The sequence below is a fragment of the Choloepus didactylus genome, chromosome 11 (assembly GCF_015220235.1).
Source record: "Choloepus didactylus isolate mChoDid1 chromosome 11, mChoDid1.pri, whole genome shotgun sequence".
Taxonomy (NCBI): domain Eukaryota; kingdom Metazoa; phylum Chordata; class Mammalia; order Pilosa; family Megalonychidae; genus Choloepus; species Choloepus didactylus.
Window position 1 is genome coordinate 47,724,306 of NC_051317.1, and position 21,105 is coordinate 47,745,410.

The window sequence follows — 21,105 nt, forward strand, 5'->3', positions numbered from 1 at the left end:
CTCTTCACTGTCTTTGAATTGCATGCGGTTGTCACACTGAGTTATTTCCAGACATAGATTTCAAGTCCTTCATCATGTTTGGGTTAAAGATCACATTAACTTTTCAGTCCTGCCATTTTGCCTTTCTTTGAGTCTGTGTGTATTTCATGGAATATTTTCACGTTGATCGATGGGTATAATCTATCAGTGTCTGGTTTCTTGGAGCTCTTTTCCTTAATACTAAGGTGAGTTCATGCCTGCCTTTATCTCTAAATGCATTGCACACTGAACAGCAGAAACAAAAATTAGATTGGAAAATGTAACTGACATCTATGTGGAATATCCAATGCAAGCAATTGAACCTCGGAGAGCTCTTATTGCCAGCAGGATTTTATACAGGTGCAACAGCTCTCTCATGATCACTTATCATAAAGCAAGAGACAATTGGGCCAAGGTAGCCTCTTGCTTGCTTTTGTGTACAAAATATAAATAGAAAAGAGCAAATAAGAGGAAAACAGTCCTGCAGCTGGAAGGCAACTTTAAAGAAAAATGATGTTCATAGCTATCCTGCCAGTAGCTGGCAAAGCAGTTTTTTTATAAAACATATTTAATGTTTACAACCACTTGGAGGCTAGGGGGAAAAGTAATACTTTGAAAATATGTTTAATGCTTTGAACCACTCCATGGCCAAAAAGCAACTCTTGCTAAAATATATTTAATGCTTAGAGTCATTTGGTGGTTAGGAATAAACGGGAGACTTCTTGCTAATTTTTAACATTTATTGCTGATCAGTGACTGCTAAAGCAACTATCAGTGCAGTATGGTTTCTGTTTAGGGACACACTTTCCTACTACTGAAACAATTCATACACTTCTCTCAAGGCCACACAAAAGCTGTCAATAGCATTACCTTTACAACCGCACCACTAATAAAAACATCAGAATCAAACGGAGGAAGAAAGTGCTCCCTGAACACACTCATAACATCCTTTGGCCCTGAAAATGGTCCTGCCATGCTGTGTGCTGTGGACATTTCACTGCTGGCACCAGAGGCTTTGCCAGGCCTTGCTCAATTTCACCAAATGTATTAAAGAAACCCAGCTGATTGTGAAGCAAACGGTACCTTATAATTGGTGTTTCTTACAAATCAATAGCTTTTCGCCACACATTAAGGTGAAAAGTCCTCAATACCAAAGAAAATGTAAATTAAGATAGAAAGTATACTAGATTTATTTCAAGCCAGTTTACACCTGGTTTACTTTACAGAAAGACGATGGAAAATCTTCAGCATGTGTGTCAGAAGGAGGGACTATGAGAAAAAGGAGTAAGATAATTAGCTGGAACCTCCACAAGTTAGGGTTTTTTTCTGCTGGTTTCCTGAGAATTAACCTCAAACTATTTACAGCATCTTTCCCCAGTTACTGGTTGTACTATCCCAGGGATTGTGCTAAGTGCCACACATACATTTTTTGCACATACATTACTACTTGAAAAACCCTGGGAATCAAATACTATCATTCCTCATTTGTAGGTGAGGAAATGGAATTACAGAGAGGTTAAATAGCTTATCAAAATACACACAATTAGGAAATGATAGAGCAGGGATTTGGACTCTTAATAAGTTCAACACCCTCATGCTTCATGACTAGAACATACTACCACCGAGTTCCTCTCTCTCTCTCTAACTGACAGTAAGACTAGGAAAGCTACTTGCCTGAATGGAAAAGAAATTTCAAAAAACAATATTTTGGCAAAAATGAAGGTGGGCTTATCAACCCTTTCCTTCCTAGATCACTTTGTGCCATCTCATATCAGCATTTGGTCCCACTCACTGACTATGTGAGTGACATACATGTGGCTTGCTTCTAAAAAATAGAATGAGGTAGAAGTGATGGAATGTGATGTCCAAATTTCGGTAGACTGTGGGTTCCCTCATAGCCGTGCTCTCTCTCTCTCTCTCTCTCTCTTTCTCTCTCTCTCTCTCTCTCTCTCTCTCTCTCTCTCTCTCTCTCTCTCTCTCTCTCTCTCTCCCTGGTTCTCTCTTGGATTGTTCTTCCAGGGGGAAACCAGATGCTGTATTGTGAGGCAACTCTGGAGAAAACTGCACAGAGCAAAGGGCTGGGGTCTGTCATATGATTAAACATGGAAGCAGAGTCCTGACTCCCCTAATTAATCCTTTACATGAGACTACAGTCCCAGTCAACAGCTCAGCTGCAACCTCTTGAGAGTCCTTGAGCCAGAGGTACCACTAAGCCATTCCTGGGTGAGTTTCTATGCTACCTATGGATAATAAATGTATTTTGTTTTAAGGCAGTAAATTTTTGGTCAATATGTTATGCAGCAATACATAAATAATACAACATCTTCATCAAGTATTCAAAATGAACATCATCAGTAATGAGACAAATCAAAGTCATGTTCTACCTGGTAGAAAACAATGAGAAGAACAAAGCCTCAATTATATGGGATACTTGCAAAAGATGCATAATTTGAATTTATGCATGAGTAAACACAGATCAAAATTGAGGGACATTCTACAAAATAACTGGCCAAAGATACTCAAAATTATTATGGTTATAGAAGTTAAGGAAAGGAAAATAACAATAACATATTGAAGGAAACTAAATAGACATGACATCTGTTTTAGTTTTCTAGGCTGCTCAAGCAAGTACCATGAAATTGGGTCAGGTTAAACAATGGGAATCTATTCATTTATGGTTTAAGTCTGGAAAAAAATTTCCAAATCAAGGTGTTATCAAGGTGATGTTGTCTTCCCAGAGTGTGGCATTCTGGGGCTGGCTGCTGGCAATCCTTGGTTCTTAGTTTGTCACATAGTAAGGGGCATGTTCTCTGTTCCTTCTGGGTCTGTTGAATTTCAGCTTCGTGATTCTGTGGTTTTCTCACTCTGTCTGTCTGAATTTCCTTTTACTTATAAAGGACTCCCGTAATAGGATTAAGACTCATGCTGATTGAGGTGGGCCACATCCTTTTAACTGAAGTAACCTGCTCAAAAGATCCCACTTCCAATAGGTTCATACCCACAAAATGGATTAAATTTAAGAACACCCTTTTCTGGGGTACATAGTGCTTCAAACCACCACAACTTCCAAATACAATATTTGATTTTAAATATGAACTTTTTGAATGGGGTCTTAGGATTAGATTGCAATAATGTATTAATGATGATTCCCTGATTTTAATTATTGCACTTTGATTATGCCAGGAGAATGTCTTGATCTGTGGGAAATGACCAGCATTCTGTCTCCAAGTTCCTGATAATGTTTATGCAGCACAGATAGAAAACAACCATAGTTTCCCTATACCTAGTCTACTGTTTGAGCTGTATTCTCTGGTCATGGTTGACTCATGGGATGAGAGAATGTATCTACTTTATTACTTCTTGGTTGGTTCCTAGGTACTTCCATTTCAACAGGGAAGTATGGAGATTTAAGTTTCTAAGTTACAATAATGACATAATAAATTAATGATCACCATTGACAAAGTCTTTTCTTTTCTTCTTGGGGTTGGACTATTCAAGTATGACTGTGTAGAAGATATTCTCTGTTTTAAAAACGCCCCAAAATTCCACCAAAATTTCATTTTAGGATTTCTCTCCCAACTTCTTGTAAAACAAAATTGAGTTCAAAGGAAAAAAACACAAGAGAATACATGTCAATGTGTTATTAATTCTGCAGCCTAATTTTCTTTAGGTGGGCCCTCTTTTATTTAAGCTTATATTAAGTTTTTTTTTTAAATTGTCAGTGGATAAGAGATAACTGCATTGTTCACATTTTGCTTTAATCAGGGACCCTCATTTGAATAGTATATTATATACATCTTATGGTATATCATATAGCATATCATATATTATATATGCATATAATATAATGCACATTCCAAATCCTTAACCAGGTCATCTGAGATTTGAGGTTCCCAAAGACATTTTAGAAGCTACCAAGCATAAAAAAAATCATTGCTATTAACTTCATTGTTAAGAATCTGTGCATAATTCATACTTTCTGATGACAGGATTTATTTTGTTTTTACAACAAAATAATATCAAATAGAAAAAAAGTACTGCACAAGGTTATTGTAATCATTAAGTAAAATAAGGCATACAAATCCCTAGGTATAACACCTGGCACTGTTTAATGCTTATAAAGTGGTAGGTCTTACTACATAACTTATGATTCACAATTGATGAATGCTAAAACGTGGCATAAGGATCTGGTCATAGATTGTCCAATCAACTGTCTCAAAATGGTTTGATTTTAGCAGAGAGGAAGACAATACGAGTGTGAGTATGGATTTAAATACTCTAAACCTGTCAGCACACTAGGAAAAGTAACTTAAACTGCATATCCTACTGATGCATAATAATCGGATATTAAAGAGGGCACATTACTGTAATTCATTGTTACTCTAGTGATCTTAAAGAACTGAGACCACATTCATAAAGTCCAAATTTGTCTCTAAGGAGTAGCTTTGAGTCAGGGAATAGCTGGATCATTAAGTAATTTCCTTAGGTCAGAGTAAAAGCACTTTATCTCAAATATTACTTCCATGGCCTATTGGATGTAGCAAAAGTTAGTAACAGAGTGACCTTTCTCTTAAACAATCCATATATTCACTAGAATGTTCTTCAAGTTTAGGGAACTAAATATATTCCATTGGTCTTACATACTGATTTTACTCTAAAATCTCTATCCACCCTGCTCATCACCATTCTTCATTTATGCAGTTAATTCATTGTAACTTTCAATTAATTTTCATTTCAGGTTTCAGCATATTTTCAGATGGATATTATCACTTTTTAAGATATACAACACATCATTGCTAAATTGACATTTCCATATTAAGCTTTGTGTCACTCTTCCAATATTGCTTAATCTTTTGTTTCATATTACAAGAAGTTATTTCACTATACCTCTTTTTAATTTGGCTGATTCCTCCCTTTGATTGGAAATGAAATAGCAACATTTTCCATAATATGGAAAGGGTGGCTATTTCCTAGAGAATACCACCAACACAGATATCTATTAAAAGCAAAGATTTGCTCCAACAGTAGCTACACTCTCATATACCACAGTGGATGTTCTAGTTTGCTAACGCTGCCAGAATGCAAAACACCAGGAATGAACTGGCATTTATAAAAGGGGGTTTATTTAGTTACACAGTTATAGTCTTAAGGCCATAAAATGTCCAAGGTAACACATCAGCAATCGGGTACCTTCACTGGAGGATGGCCAATGGCTCTGGAAAACCTCTGTTAGCTGGGAAGACGTGTGGCTGGCGTCTGGTTTCAAAATGGCTTTCTCCCAGGACGTTCCTCTCTCGGCTGCAGTTCCTCAAAAATGTCACTCTTAGTTGCTCTTGGAGCATTTTTCCTCTCTTATCTTCTCCGGAGCAAAAGTCTGCTTTCAACGGCCATCTTCAAACTGTCTCTCATCTGCAGCTCCTGTCTTCTCAGCTCCTATGCGTTCTTCAAAGTGTCCCTCTTGGCTGTAGCAAGCTCTCTCCTGTCTGAGCTTATATAGTGCTCCAGTAAACTAATCAAGGCCCACGCTGAATGGGTGGGGCCACACCTCCATGGAAACTATCCAGTGAAAGATCTCGCCCTCAACTGAGTGATCACATCTCCACAGAAACATCCAATCAAAAGTCTCCAGCCTTATCAACACCAATACCTTTCCTGCCCACACAAGACTGCATCAAAGATAATGGCATTTTGGTGGACATAATACATCCAAACTGGCACAGTGGGCTTCATCTGCTGTTGACCAAAGATTATTCTGATGTATCAAGGAAAATAACAAAGAGATGGGAATACCAAGGGTTAGAAGCAGGGAAAAACAAAATACAGAAAATAATGGTCTTTGGGCAAAGTCACATAGAACAGTGGACCATTTACATATAATAAGAAGGATGAAATTAGGAATGGGATTCAGGACTATAAATATGAGTTCTGTGTTCACAGCAGTTTTGATTAGCTTTGGGTTGGTCATGAAGCAGCAGGAGCAGCAGACCCCATTAATCTAACTGGGTCTCCTGTGTTTCATGGTTACATACGTGCAGGATGGATTACTGGGGGGGGGGGGGGGGTAGGGTGAAGGGGGGGAAAAATGTAATACATGGAGATATTTTATTTCTAGCATCTATTTCATAAGTGAATTTATATATATATATATATATATTTTTTTTTTTTTTTAATTTGAAAAGAGCATGTTATGTAAATGTGGTTCAAGCGTATCATGTAAATGTGGTTCTGGTCTAACTCATGGTCTCACATTCAAAAGACATACCTTCTGGTATAAACAATGGTGGGGGTGCATTGGAAATCAATTGAAGATTTTACTGGAGTCTTTTGAATAAACAATGGGATATTTCAGTAATGGCACTTGGCAAAACATTTTAAAGAGCCTATTCTTTTAAAACTTCCTAAAAGCACACAAAAGTATGCTCTACCCACTACCTCCAAATCTGGGACCCACGTTGTTTTATCACGCACCTACCCCCTCTCCCAAGTTTCCAGATCTATTCTTGTCTTCAAGCAGTAGCTATGGACTTATTTGGGGGTTCTGACTCTGCAGCCTTCCCCATTTTCCTAATCAGCACAAGGTAAGCCCTAATTGTTTATCAAATAAAACAGGATTTTCTCCTTAATGTAGAGGTAAGTATGTACTTGCTTTAAGGATGCTGTTTCCGCAATAAAGAGGAACAGAGGGTCATAAGTTCATGTAGATATTTCCAAGCTACCTGAAATAAGCACTGAGGTAATACACTTATATTCTACATATTATCATCTTAGGTTGCACAAATCATTACCTTTGTTTTTTTCCCCTTGTAAAATCAAGGCACAATTTAAAACACCTTTCTTCCATTTTCAGGGGCTCCTCTCTAAAAAGACACGCCTTTTCCCAGTTGTAGTTACAAATCTCTAGCAATCTTAGCACAGAATAAAAGACGCAGCTCTGAAAAATATAACAGAAACCAAATAGCAGATTTGCAGCCCTGAGTAGGCACACTAAAAATTTAAATCTAAGTGAACTATTCTGAGCTGATTTCTCAGGTCAAGGAGAGAATATGGTCTTCGAATGCCTGATCAGGTCACATACACAATTTCAAATGCATTTGTGGTAAATCCATGTGACAACACCTACCGCCACTGACTTGCTTCTGCCCTCAGGGAAGTTCATGCAATCTTCATTGCATGTCCTGGGTAGTTATACAGGCTGCAGGAGCCCTCTGAGGAATGTCAGACTTAGGAAATATTAGCAAAGGCTCACACATGAGTTTCAAGTTGTAACCTAGAAGTGATGAGTAGCTTTATCTTACGAATATAATAGGAAGCAGAAGTTACTTTGCAAGAAATTGAGGGATTGGTAGTGAATACCAAGGAAAAAAGTTGTAAATTACAATTTTGCTTAGAGCTAGAATTCATAACTCTTTGACCTTATAACACATATTATAGTACTTTGAAAATTTAAGTTGATATTGGAATATAAATTACATGAAAAATTATTATGCATAGTGAGGATACTTAGAGACTAATTATGCATTTATTCTAATAATGATTGGACAACTTTATTTGCTTCTTGGTTTGATGGTGTAACTCCTGTGGATTGCTTTACTCACTAGGGAAACAATATCACCCTTCTGGAAGCTCTATCCATAGCCGCAAAGGACTTAGCACAACCCTTTCTGAACCATTTGTAGATTCAGAAGCAGTGCACACTTTGCATAATTTCCTTTGAGCTAAGAATTACTATTTCTTATGTATTGTGTGTGGTAGTTATCTCTAGCACTTTGTAGGTATATGGAATTATAATGGCAAAATGAATTTAAGTGCAAAGTGAATTTGGTTCATAGAGTACAAAAGGAGTCTATGAGCTCAGGTAAATTCACAGTTTGTAAAACAGTGATTAATATTATATACTTTAGAGACTATCTTTAGATAGGAAGAAAAAGAACAGATAAAATAGAAAAAAAGTTCAAAAACTAAATAAAAATAAGTTACCCTTTACAGGTGAAGAATAATCATCCGAATTACAAGTTCAATTTTTGATGAATAAGTCAACCTGCAGAGATAATAGAAGAGACCTTGTAACATCTGATGGAATTTTAATTTGCCTACTCACCCACAGGAGACATTTCTGGGACACTAGCAACATAAGGTCCATCCAAGAACTTTGGCTCATTATCATTAATATCCTGCACTTTGATGATGAATTCTGATTCAGGCTCCAGGGGCTTCCTGGTCTCTATATCCACAGCCTGAGCACGAAGGGTGTAGAAGGGTTTTTCTTCTCTATCCAGGCTCCTTATTGCATGAATGTCCCCTGTGGTTTCATCAATGGTAAAAACGGTGCCAGCGCCATCTCCTGAGAGGGTGTATTTAACAGTGCCCTCTCCCTTGTCCAAGTCAGAGTGGAGCTTTACAGGAAAGAGAGAGGGTGGGGAAGAAACTCATTAAAGAGATGATCTCATGTTAAAAATCTCACTTTGCAGTTTATTTTTTTTAATCAAAAAAGTGAAAAAAAATTGTTTCATTTTCTTTTTTTTTTTGGGATTATAAAAAATTTAAACACGTAGGAAAGTTGAAAAAATTTACAGTAAACACCCATATATACCTGTATACCTCACAGATTTAACCATTCACCTTTTACTCTAAATATTTGCCTTATCACATATTTACCTATCATCCATCCTTCTGTTCATCTACCAATCACTACATCTTATTTTTCAATGCACTGCAAAATAAATTTCACACGTCAGGAGTACAGCCTCCAAATACATCAGCATACATAGAAACATTAAGTTGAACATTTGTATTTAGTTCTTTTGTGTCCCTTGGGTGGTAAATTTTTCATAAAATGAAAGCACAAATCTTAAGTGTACGTGTTCCTCTATTTTAAATTATTGTTTCCATAAAAATAATTAGCTTATAAATACGAACTCATAAACCTTCCAAGGTTTATGGCTCTCAAGGCTGAAGATAGTAATTATAGACCTTAATTTAGTGGGAAATAGGTAAGAAACTCAGAAATCATCGTGTTTTCTTTATTTCAAAAGAAAGGGGAGATTTGGCAAAGCAGGAATTTTCAGGTACATATGGTAGAGTAGCTCACTTTAAAAGACTGAGTTTGAATGAGATATTCAATATTAGTCAGCCAAATGATTGACAGAATAGCTGATTATCCTTTCAGATTCAGAGGCAAATGTTTTTTTCTAATTCAATCAATGTATTTGAAATCTTATAATACAGAAAATAATTCAAATTCACCATATTTTGAAATTCAACATGTGTAGTTCACTATATTACAGCCTGGAGTAAGAAACACTAAAACAGAGATAAAAGGATAGAATCAAAGGGAAGAGAAATTATCATTATGTATCGTAAGTCAGTGTTTTCCAAACTGGAGCCCAAAAATAAATGGAAAGACATAGTCTTGGAGATGTATAAATTCATTATATATATATATAATGAATGTATATATATATAATGAATGTATAAATTCATTATATATATATAATGAATGTATATATATATAATGAATGTATAAATTCATTATATATATATTATGAATGTGTGTATATAATATAAAATATTATATACACACATAATTAATATAAGTAATATAATATATAAAAAATTTATATTATATATGTTATATATATTGTTTTATATAACAATATATATATGTTACATATATTGTTTTTTATTCAGATGATGTGACTTAAAATATTATATAAACTATTTTGGCTAATTGGGGTTCAGCCACCTAATTTCAATGTCCAGGTTTGCATTTATGTTTAATAGCTCACTTCCATCAACAGACCACCCAAAGTAAGAATATTAAACTTTAAATATGCCCATAAACATTTTGACTCTGCAAAAATTTGCATACCAGCACAGCTGTCTTGCAAAATTTTGGCTAGGAATGATCTCTGTTTTTCTTAAAGTAGCAACACCAAAAGAGCCTCAAAGTTATTTAAAATTATGTGAATATCCTTTCGGAAATTGTCTTTCTGAGTATTAGAATTATTAATTTCAAAACGCAAAAGCAGATTTAATATAAGCTCAACCGTAGCCAGACCTTTTCTATTAAACTCAACATTATGGATTAGGCCAAATAACATAGTCATCCGTCAAATTAATGTTACTAAACTGAGTTTATTTGTGAATTTTTATGTACTTCAAATAAATTCTGAATCCATATTTGTGTAAAACCTGTACCTGGCTAACTGACATAATTAAAACAATAAGAACATAAGGGGCACAAGATTTTGATTTTTTTTTTTTTTAATTTTCTACATAATGTACTCAAGTTTAAGGAAAACTGCTGTAATTGTTAGGAGAAAAAAAAATTTTTTTTACAAACTGCTGTGAAGCATAGGAAGAGTCAAGCATACAATCAAACACTAGATAAATGTTCTTTGAACTTAGGAATTTTGAATTACAAATTTCATCCACACTACTAAAGATAGTCAACAAAGTAGATATTGTGTTTGCTTGCAAATTTTTCTAGAGATATGAGATAACTAAAAGCTCCAAGTCAAAGCATTATAAACTGGATCCAATTTGCCAACATCTCAAAAGAACATGTGGTTGTGTAATAGGAACCGAGGAAGTGCTAGATAGTTTTTTTACAATGGAATTCAAGTTGAGTTACAAAAAAATCCTCTCTTAGCTAAAATCAGAACTGCTTTCTTTTTAAATTGACCCAAGAATGAGGAAGCAAATGTGTTTTTAACTCTATTCAAGATCCAAATTCAATTAAGTTGCTGCTACCCCTCACTTTTGCACATTTTCCCATCTGATTTAAAGCTGAGTTTTGCATAGATTTGAGCTAAGAAGTAATATATGAAAATACGTTAGAAATTTTAACTGAAATGAAGTTAATCTATTTAAAATACTTGAGAGGATTTTAATTTTTATAGAAGTTTATTGCATTATAATATGTTAAAAGAGATCATATGCAGCATCATTCACTGAGTGACAATATTAAAAAGTGAATACTCAGTATTGATTGATTTAGGCACATGGGTGACCAGCTTAAGTTTCAGGCGTTTATCTGATGTCAATTCTAATATCAAAGAAATGATGCTGGCCTGATGCTGGGTATTCTAGTATTTTCTTTACATCAGATATCCAATAACTTGAATCTTAGAGAATGGAAAAGTAAAATGAAAAATCATTTCCTTACCTAGTAATAACTTTTCCTATCATTGTTTTACCCTTTGGTTTTTAATACACACACATATATATATATATTTCCATGGTATTATATACTTATACACATGATTTAAAAAATCTAAGATGACATTTCAATAACAAAATACCATAATCATTTTTGATATTATTTCAAAATTTAAAAAAAATAGATTTTAATGCTGCATTATATTCATTCAATGAAATTGAATGATTCAATGGACATTGTCTATTTTTTCCTATCATAAACATTACAGTAATTTTATAGACAAAAATAAACAACTAATTGTAAGCATGTGTGTGGAGTGTTCACTCTGCCTTATTTCTTTAAAATGCATCATAAAAGGGTAATTACCAAGGCAAAAAATGTTTCTGAATTTTAAAAAATGTTGCTGAAAAGTCCCACCCCAAATCTACACTAAGTTACTGCCACCAGCAACATCTAAGAAAAATAAAATAGTTGAGCACTTAATGTACACGTCATGCTATACAGCTGAAAAGCAATTAATTAATTAATTAATTAAGTGAATTGTTTGTTCAAATAGTTTGTCTATTTTACTAGGGTGTGGTCATTTAATAATGAATATTTAAGAATCTATATATTAAGGACATTTTTCTCCTCTCAAGAAAATAATATTTAAATAAAATATGATATTAATAAATATTAAGAAAGTAAGAAGTAATACATTTTGTGTATTGGGATGTCTTATAAACATTAAATTTCCTAATTGATAATGTGACACTAATATTAGAAAATGAATTAACAAAATTATCAAAAATGTGAATGTCTACCATCAGCAAGATTATGTTTTAATTCAATTTCCTTTGAAACCTCTACCTTAAGAGATGCATTGTCACTTCAGATTTACTCATGAAAAAACTGAGATGCAGAAAAGATTAAGCATGCTAAGATCACATAGATGATAAGATTTCTTTCCTCACCCTTGTGTTTAGTGATTGACTTTGAGCAAGAAATTACAACAATCTGATGCTTGGTTTCTCATATCCAAAACAAAAATACAACCTAGTCTAATCCTAACCAAAGAGATTAAAGTTTTCCATTACATTCAATAGAGGAGACTTTTAAGCACTGAATAAATAAACTTTTAGTCACAATCCATACATCTGTCTTTCATTGCAAAGATAAAGCAATGCTACATATTTTGACTTTCAGCTCCACCCCCCCTTCTCTCTCTCTCTCTCTCTTCATCTTGAAAACTTCATGTAGTCAAAAAGTAAAAGGTTCAAATATGAGTTCTTTCAGAGATGATGCTATAATATATTCCAGGGGTCAAGGCTGGGGTCACTCCATATTCTAAGTTTCCTGTATCATATCTGGAAAGATATTCCACATACTGTATTAGTCAAATTATCTTGAATGATTCCAGAAATTGGAATCTCTATAGATGGAATAGCTTTCTCCAGTCTTTCAGCAATGGAATTCAGGCTTATTTTATACTGTGGGGCTAGTTTTTAGATTCATTTTCATAAGGAAGAAAGTAGGGTAACAGAAGGACTCACATGTATAGCCCTCATAGTTGGATTGTGTTAACTACAAAAAATCACATGATGTCATTTTGTACAGTCACTTTAAGCTTCACATAAGGCAAGATAATTATTCCAAAGGGATAGAATTATTCCCCTTGACAGCAATTTTTAAAAAAAAAAAACAAGAAATTTTCCTTATTCCAAGAATTAAAAACAGGTTCTGTGTAGGTGCTGAAAGTATTTACTGACAGCAGACACCAAAACCAATAATATCATCTTTTAGTATTGACACTTGAAATAAAAATTCTCCCAGAAACAGAGTTCCATAAATGATGGATGTAGAAATATGCACTGTCCGGGAAGCTGTTTTGTGGAAATGGTGTTGTTATTTCCGATACTTTCCAAGTCATCTCAGATGGTGCGTGAAAATGAGATGCCAGGAGAGGCCTGAAAAAAAAGTTAGTGATGTCTAGTTTTAGAGTGTAAGCAAATCTTGAATTCCAGTGTTTAAAAGTATTTAGAAACCTCATCAAAAGAGTTAAGTAATTATTATATTTTAGAAACTGCTTCACAAAAAGAGGAATTTCTTATTATTTTCTCTGGGCTAAAAAATGCACATAAAATGAAAAATGCTTTTTATGTCACAGCATGCAGCAGTGATTTTATTTTCATTTGCGATTTGCCAGGATAGGGTGTGGTTACTGGGCGTGAAGACAGAATGGGATGTGTTAGGAGGACAGACATCTGATTTTGAAAAGGTAATTTCTGTATGAAAACCAAAAATTGTGCTCAGCTAATATTATTTCTAGCCCTATGTGTGTATATGTGTGTATGTTTGCAAAAGTGCAAAATACATACACATATACTTACGTAAGTGACTACAGATACTCCATTAAGACCAAATCGACTGCTAAAAGTAACTATTTAATATACAACTTTGGTCTTTATGTAGTCCCTAACAATCTGTCACATGTCCTGGGGGAAGATGTAAAATGACCACTCTGAAGAGTTACTATGTGGGGCTCTAACAAGGCAGTCAAGATAGCAGGAAGAAGATAATGGAAAATGGAGCATTAATAAAAAACATTTTCTATGGAGTTTCACAAAAATGATTTTTATAATCATTTTGCTCTTGAAATAATATTTAAAACCATAATTTTTTTTTCATTTAAATGGCTGCCAACTTAAAAAGTGCTCCTTGTGGCTCTGACTCTGTTTCACTCATTTACTTTCATAACTATTCCTTTCCACTCTTTCCTGAATGCCTAACTTTTAAACTAAAAAAAAAAAAAAAAATTCTGTGAATGATTATGGAAAAATTAAAAGGGGAAAATATCACCAATTCCATTACTAATAAAATTATTAATTTTGTGTATATCCTTGCAAATTATTTTCCTAAGCATGTGTTCACATATACTGTGGCATACATGCACACACATACATAATATATGTATGTATATTCATTTTTATTTTTTCCACAAAATATGGTCTCATATACTTCAAACTGTTTTGCAACTTGTTTCTTTTACATGAAATATATTGCAAACATTTTTCTGTGTCAATAAATTTGAATCTACTATATCTGTTTAAATTTAAAAACCACATTTTAATCAAAGTACTTCATGAATTGGTTAACAATCAACTAATACAAAAGAGCTTAGAATGAACAACTTTACCCTTCCCATTCTCATTCACTAAGGCATATCAGGTTTTAACTCTATTTTTGTTCTTATATATAAGATTAAATACAAATTATTTATATTTATATGATTATTTGTTCAAAGAATGCATGGGTTATATTTTTTTAATTAGCAATTTTGAGAATATCTGTTGACTTGCAAACCACCACACCACTTTCATTTTTCCAATAGTTTTCTTTTTCTTTTCTTTTTGTTTTTTTAATTTTGTCTTTTTTTTATTTTCCAATAGAGTTTTGATATCATTTATTTTATTCATTTTTTGCCAATGAAACACTCATCTAAATAGTAGGCATATAATTTTGTTTCTGAATTCAATTCAATCAGTGTGTATTTATGCTTGACCATTTTCTAAAATCATAGGACTGCTGCCTTACACTTCTCCTTTCATTTCTCCTGCCCCTTTCCTCCTAGCTCCCTTTCTACTGTATTATACAGAATTCAGCTGAAAGCTATGTAAATTTGGTATCTTCTTAGAATTAAGCCTTCCAAATTTTGCCCACTGGTTAATGTTAAAACATAAAAATTAACACTGCCTTGATAATTACAATTATGTTAATATTTTTGCTCAATATTCCAATTCCAAATAATATATTATGCCTATATGATTACTAGATTTTCATTTTGCAGATAGTTTTGCTGTAATGTCTATTTTTTGCTTGTTTCCAAAATTTGATTTTTTTTTTTCATTTCCTTAAGCTCACCCCACTTCTCAGGACCAGCATCAAATCTCCTTTACACCCACATTCCTCCTTTTGGGAGTCTTCTTTCTTCCTAACCAAAACAAAAGCAGCTACACACTGTCAACTTGAAATTTTCCTTTATTAATCTCTTGATTTAGAAACACTATTTACCAGATCTTTCATTTTCCTCTAACGTTATTTACCCTTTTGTTTTGCGTGAACCAATCTGAAACCGCTTAAGATGGTTCTGTGACAGATGTATTACCTGAGTATTTCTGGTCAGAAACCTTTACTTCAACCTCACACATGACTCATTATTGCTTGGATATATAATTCAAGATTGGAAACAATTTCCCATCACATCTTTGAAGGCCTTTTTCCATTTCAAACCTTTGAAAGCATGTATCCTTTGTCTTCTGGAAACCAATATTACACTGTTTCCAACGACAAGCCTAATGTCTGTCCAATTATTTCTTTGTAGGTGAAGCGCCTGTTTTTTTTCTTTTTTTTGTCATTTTCCTCTTATCTTTCTTTAATGTATTGCAGTCTTCTCTTTATTTTAGTATTCTAAGTATTCAGAGCACTGCCTCCAGGTGTGAGTTTATGTGTGCTTGTGTTTCTTGAATTAGGAACTGTATTAGTCAGGGTTCTCCAGGGAAATAGAACCAACATGATATACAAGTACACGATATATAAACACATGATATATAGGTACAACTATTGATATAGATATAGATACACGTGTGTTTGCATACGTGTGTATATGTGTATAAAGAAATTTATTTTAAGGAATTGGCTCAGGGAAGTCAGAGATGTGTAGGCAGTCAGTAGGATGGAATTCTGGTAAGAGTTTTCTTTTGAAGTTTTTAGTCCAAAAACCATAGTGTCAGCCAGTGGGCTGAAAATTCAAAAAGGAATAGATGACGTAGAATTGAGGCAGACTTTTTTTTCCAGAATTTTTCTTTCTGGAGCTCTCAGTTTTTGTTTTTTGCATTTAAGGCCTTCAACACATTGGATGAGGTTCACCCACATTATTGGGAATAATCTTCTTTACTTGATCATAGATGCTAATCCCATCTGTGAAATACCTCCATAGCAAATCCAGGCCAGTGTTTGACTAAATAACTGGACACCGTGACCTAACCAAGTTGACATATAAAATTAATGATAGCAGGAACTTAGCAAATTCTTTCAGTTTGAAAACTGTTTTCTTTCACCACTGAGAAATTCCCTTGCATTGTATCTATGATTATTTCCTACCCTCTGTTCTCTCTGTTCTTCATCTGGAATTTATTTGTTGAATGCTAGACCTCATGCATTCTTCATAAATCATATATATTTTTCTCCATATTAGTCATTTCCCTGCATTTTTTATTTTGTGAAAAATTCCAAATTTATTTTTCAATTATTTATTAATACCTTTCTTAATTTCAAAGTCAATATACATATACCACACAGACAGAAACTGATTTCAGAGATTTCAAGATTTCCTTCTTTTCTGTTGAGTGTTCCCTCTTTTTTGTAGAATCATATCCTGTTTTGTGTACCCTGGGTTTCCTGGAATCTTTTTGAAGACTCTAATTAATGTGTGTGCATGTGTTTTCCTTAGATTATATGTTCCTTCAGGATGACTTTTCTGTTTAGGTAATTTGAATCTTTGTCATTCATAATTCAGGTTTTTCTCAAATATCTGATGATTCTTAGTTGTCTGTTCATATTTAAAGATGAATAATCTAACTTGGAGCTTTGACTTTGTGAGATGATTTTTTTTTATATATATTTTTTCTAATATGAATAGGAGAGGAAGTAATCATTTCCTTTAAATCCAGATAGTCTTGGAGGGAGGTGTTTAAGCAAATGGGGGCCGATCACTGCCTTTACTCTTTTCAGATTCTCTATGGAAGAACCTTTCTTTCTTTCTTTCTTTCTTTCTTTCTTTCTTTCTTTCTTTCTTTCTTTCTTTCTTTCTTTCTTTCTCTTTCTCTCTTTCTCTCCTTCATTCCTTCCTTCCTTCCTTCTTACATTCTTTCTTTCTGTTTGTCTTTCTTTTAACTTTCTGGTCATTTATGCCTGGAATCCATGCATCTTCATGGAGGTTGGGAGAATTGGAAATTCTGTATATGGACAATCAGTTAATCTGTGGGCTTTCCCCTCCATGTCTCATTCCTGATCCCTGTGACAACTGGTATTTCTGGGTCTTTCTCCAAGTTGTCCCACCTTAGCTGTAACCCTCTCAATGCGAACATTAGTATGTAGATTCATAGGACTACTTTGATCAGTCACCAGATTTTACCCACTTTCTATTTTACAGAAATTGGTTAAACCCTCTGATGACCTCCATGACATTCTTATCCGGATAATGGTTTGACTATTTTTTCCCCCATAACTATAAATTAATTATGGTCTCAAGAGAGGAGTTAAAAGTAGATGGACAATCCATTATATTTCTTATCCAAAATTTATATTATATAAAACTTCAAATGAACAGTAAAATAGGAAGATTGATACAATGTAGATCCATGTTCTTACTATCTACATTGAGCACTTGTCAGCATTTTGCTAGATTTGTTTTATTTTCATGTATGGACTATTTAAAACAAATTTGCCAAATCATGACAATTCACACTTAATACCTTAGCAACAATTTCCTGAAAACAAGGCTCTTTCCTATATAATCACTATATTACTATGTAATTTAATAAACTTAATTTAAATCCCTATCATCCCCTAATATCTAGCCCATATTCAATTTTCCTCACTTGTCTCTCCAAAAATCTTTTATAACTCTTCATTTATTTTATTTTTCTGAACATGGATCCTGGCAAATCTCAAGTATTGAACTTATTTTTTGTATCTCTATGTCTTTAAATATAGAAGGATCACCCATTTTCATATTGTTTTGTTTACATGTCATTATCTTTTTCATGAAAGTGTACCCCATTCTAAATTTGTCTGAAGGAACCAAAACCTCTTGATATGCCCTTTATTATGTTATCTATCTTACAATATCTTCTTTTGCAGGCTCAAAATATATATGAGCAAAAAGTGGTAGCATAAAAGCATGTCCTACTTAATATGGAGATCTTGTAACATAAGTTACAGACATCATCTGCCAGCCATCTCTATAAACATGTTCAAATATAAGGGAAACTTTCCTTGTATAGGGCATGCCTCAGTACATTTTGGTTTAAGAATGGCATATAAATGTTAATTACTAGTTTTAAAATCTATGATTATTAGCAATATCAAATGGTTTAGTAATATGGTACAGTATGAAGTGTATGAGACTAACTTGCACAATTTTACTAGTAACTGTTTTATAAACATGTAGGATTCACTCACTTAATCTGACCAAAATGAATTGATACTATCTTATGTGAGTTTCCTTGGATGAAATAACTTCATTTTGTATCAAACATATTACTTTTGCTGTATTCTTCTTGATAAAATACTTACAACATACTTAATGTTTCCTTTTAATTAGTTGCTTGGGCTCTTGTTAATAATACTCATTCTGCCTTTTGGAATATTAGAGTGGCAAATATGTTAGCGACAAAGCCATTAGATTATGTTTAAGGTATTGTTTACAGACAAAGGAGACCAGCCCCAAGGATGGTCAGTAACTCTGAGTAATGTTGTAATGCAAATTCTGTCTTTAGGAAGCCACTGAATGCCCAAGAATATTTGACATTCTGTGCCACTCTCCTCTCTTGAGAGGGGTCATTTGTTCTTCCTAGCTTGACTGTTGCTATTTGAACATGAGGAATCACACTTTACAAGGTTAGGAATTCCTTTTAACTGCCCAAGGTGAGCTGAGAACTCCCTTCCCTGGCTAACAGACCTAAAGCTATTTATCATTTGGAAAGCAGGTAGAAATCCATTTCAAAGAGGCCCATGCCTCCCCAGAAATATGCTAAGGAAAAGCTAAGAAGTACAAAGACTATTCGCAATGCTCCAGAGCAACAAAAGATGATCTGCTAGGATATATTATACAACCATTAAAGAATAAAAATATATACTATTTTTCATCTTTCATCTTTCATCTTCCTTTGTCTCCTTGGATATTGTATGTGTGGCTGTATCTGAGATGCATCCTAACAATTTTGTCAGATTTCATGTTTTATAACTTGAGATCACTCAGATTATATGATGTCATTTAATAGTGTCAGAATACATTAATAAAGATTTCTCTAAGAGTTGTGGAAGTCACTTGCTTTGTGCCTAGATTTGGCAAGAAAATGAAGGAAGAGGTGGTTAAAATCATTTCTTTCCTGTATTTCAAAAGCTGTAAAACATTTTCACAAACTCAGGTTTCAGGTAATAAAACATTCCCAGAAAATAAACTATTCCTATCAGACAGTAATGGAATCTCTATTTTGAATAAAAGTGAATTTTATATACACTCTTTGAATCTAGTTATTTCTCAGAATAGTAATAAATGTGTGCCTGAAATTAGATTTAGAATAAATGCCAATTACAGTTATTAATAATAAAAATATAATTTTAGAGTTAGACATCATTTACCAATTTATTATCACTAACACCTATTTCTTCATTTTGGTTACTTTTATTATTAGATCTTAACTGAATAAGAGGCATTGTGTTCAAATCTTAAAGGTTTTATTTGTTCCTCACATTATCCAGTGCTGTGTTAACAAGATTAATCTGATCAATGAATTGTTTTTATCTACAATCTAAAAGTTCCAGATATAAAATTTGATTTTCAAAAGCTGTATGTCCTGAAGTAATTACTTTGTATATATATTTAGTAACTTTATTACAGCAAATGAACCCAAATCTTAACTCTAAAATAAAACTAATTCTAATCTTGTTCCTCTTTTTAATCTTTATTCTTGTAGTTCTTTCTACTCATATTTCATTTCTTCCATCCATCTTTTTCTATTGTTTTAAAATCCTTTTCTTTGATATTATAAAGCAATATTTTATGCAAAATGAATGTTTAGTATTATTAAGGTAAATATGAGCAAGATTTCAAAATGTAAAGCTAAATGCACATAAAATACTGCATCCTTTGGCATATCCAAAGATATACATATTTTCTAGATAATTAAACTACCGGGATAAAAATATCATTTGAATGTATTCATTACATTAATAGTCTTTAACTGCAGTAAAGATAAACTGACTTTTAAACCGAGCAATTTGGTCTATTGTAACTGAGAAGTTAGGATTTAAGTGATGATTATGATGATTGAATCATTATATAGACATTCCTTTTTTACTTTCTGGTATATTAAGGTAGACAGAGGGAAACACCTGAGATCTCTGAACTGTAATTCAGTTGCCTTGACCTCTGATAATGACTATATAGTCTTTATCTTGTGCCCTTGTGATTGTGAAAACCTTGTCACTGACCTTTACTTGTACCCATTTTATCCAGTGTTTTGACTTTAGAGTATTATGATCACTGAAGACAGCCCCTAACATTTATTAATAAAGAGTCTTTTGTCAGCCTAAAATTAACATATCCCCATTCCAAAGTTATTTTGATAGTCAAAACTGGATCTAACAAAAAAGGGCTCACCTGACATGCACAATAGCTTAGACTTTAGCCTATAAGTGACTTATACCTCATTATGAAAATCATGCCCATCATGCTAAAGCTGCCATTTTCTTACATATATTCCATGACTAAGCATGTAATGAATTTGTGCACACTCAATAATTAGACCACCTCTAATTACATCATCTTGAGCCACTGTGATCATTACCCTAAAACCTGCCCATCTTTTGACACTATAAAACTGTCAGAATTACTGCAGTTTGGGAAGACAGAGTTTTAGGTTGATGGGCCCCCTGCTCTCCTGCTTCACACCTAGTAATAAACTCTTTGTCTCTTTGAAACCCCAGTGTCTCAGGAATTGGTCATTTGAGTGCATCAGGCAGAGAATCAATTGTCTCTGTCTGGTATCACTATGATCTTTAATCTCTTGCTGACCATATCTCAACACTTCTTTGCCCAAGAGAGAAAAAGACAGATAATACTGTGTGTGCATGGATATCATCAAAAAGGCAAGGGTAGCAAC

The 21,105-nt window shown here is 33.6% G+C and overlaps 1 protein-coding gene across 3 annotated transcripts in view; it reads right to left on the reverse strand.

Moving 5' to 3' along the window:
* CDH12 (cadherin 12) overlaps nt 1–21,105 on the reverse strand; it is a 1,151,516-nt gene that overhangs the window by 267,380 nt on the left and 863,031 nt on the right. For all 3 annotated transcript variants that reach the window (XM_037799128.1, XM_037799130.1, XM_037799129.1), the window contains one exon: nt 8,117–8,411. In XM_037799128.1, the coding sequence (XP_037655056.1) occupies nt 8,117–8,411 (295 nt within the window). The remainder of the gene's footprint in view (nt 1–8,116; nt 8,412–21,105) is intronic.